Below are 1277 nucleotides of genomic sequence, written 5' to 3'. Positions count from 1 at the left end.
CCAGCCAGGGAGTCGTGAAGGCCCAACAGAAGCTAGCCCTTTGCAGCTTTCTTTCATACCACGACACCATGTCATACACTGACCTCCTCTCCACTTTTTCCAACCAGTCCCAGAGTCGGCAAATAATGCACGACGTGGAATTCTCTGGGACGACATACGTAAAATATGTCCAAACCACCGAAGTCGGTGTTTTAAGATGGTGACACCGATTGAATTATCATCTCTGCGCCCGAACACACGATTCTGAACCTCTGAAATTACTGAAATCTCCACAAAACCCCCTTCTGATAATATTAATAATAATAATCAATATTTTATTGAATAAAACTAACCTTATATATTGTATGTTCAATTGATTGATATATTGGTAAAATTTCATTATTTTTATTAATTTTTTGATTTAAATCAATAAATTTAATTTTATTGATTTTTTTAATATTTGAATTTAATACATTTAAACGTGGATCTAATTCAGATAAAATTAATTCATTTTCAGTTAATTCATATAATTGCAGATCATTATTATTATTATTATTATTATTATTATTAAATTGATTATTTTTATTATTGATTAATTGATTATTATATTTGATTTTTGTTGATTTATATTGATTTTGATTAGGATCACTTTTATTGATTATTATTATATGATCAATATTATTATTATTATTAATATTATTATTATCATTATTATTATTATCTGTATTATTATTATTATTATCGATATTATTATTATTATCAATATAATTGATACTTGATAATTTACATCGATCTAACCAATATTGACGTGTTTTACTTGGTGTTTCATAAATAATTTGTGTTTTACCATCAAGTGTATGATTAATTCGTACATGACTATTATTGTCATTACTTGGGGGGTTTCTGTTTAAATTATTATCATAATTACTCTGTTCCATATCTACAATATTAGTTATATTTCCATGGTGATAATTAGGGAAATGATAAGCCATATGTAATTGTGTTAAATAATTTAATCCATATGATTCTGATTGATAATTACTCAATAAATCTGGATATCGTTTAATATTAGGTGAATTAGAATAAGTTGGTGTAAAGTAACCAATTTGTCGAATAGTATTACGATGAAATTCCATATTGGTTTTTTTAATATTTGTGGTATTTATTTATGAAAAAAAACAGTATCTATGTATAACCAATAATAATATTGACTAATAACCACATGTATTAAAGAAATAAATAAATTGAATAATTTGTGTGCTCATATTATTGATTTTTGTTTAAAAGTGAGTTGTTCT

General features: G+C 25.3%; 1 protein-coding gene across 1 annotated transcript; it reads right to left on the bottom strand.

The window, feature by feature from the left end:
• Positions 1-314: 314 nt before the first annotated feature.
• On the bottom strand, positions 315-1115 carry Smp_188940 (hypothetical protein; the record flags this gene model as incomplete). Its single annotated transcript, XM_018791261.1, has 1 exon — positions 315-1115. The coding sequence occupies one exon, from the start codon at positions 1113-1115 to the stop codon at positions 315-317; it is 801 nt and encodes a 266-aa protein (XP_018645541.1).
• Positions 1116-1277: the final 162 nt, after the last annotated feature.

The sequence above is a fragment of the Schistosoma mansoni genome, assembly GCF_000237925.1.
Source record: "Schistosoma mansoni, WGS project CABG00000000 data, chromosome 3 unplaced supercontig 0124, strain Puerto Rico, whole genome shotgun sequence".
NCBI classification, from domain to species: domain Eukaryota; kingdom Metazoa; phylum Platyhelminthes; class Trematoda; order Strigeidida; family Schistosomatidae; genus Schistosoma; species Schistosoma mansoni.
This window is presented reverse-complemented; position numbering and strand designations above follow the sequence as displayed.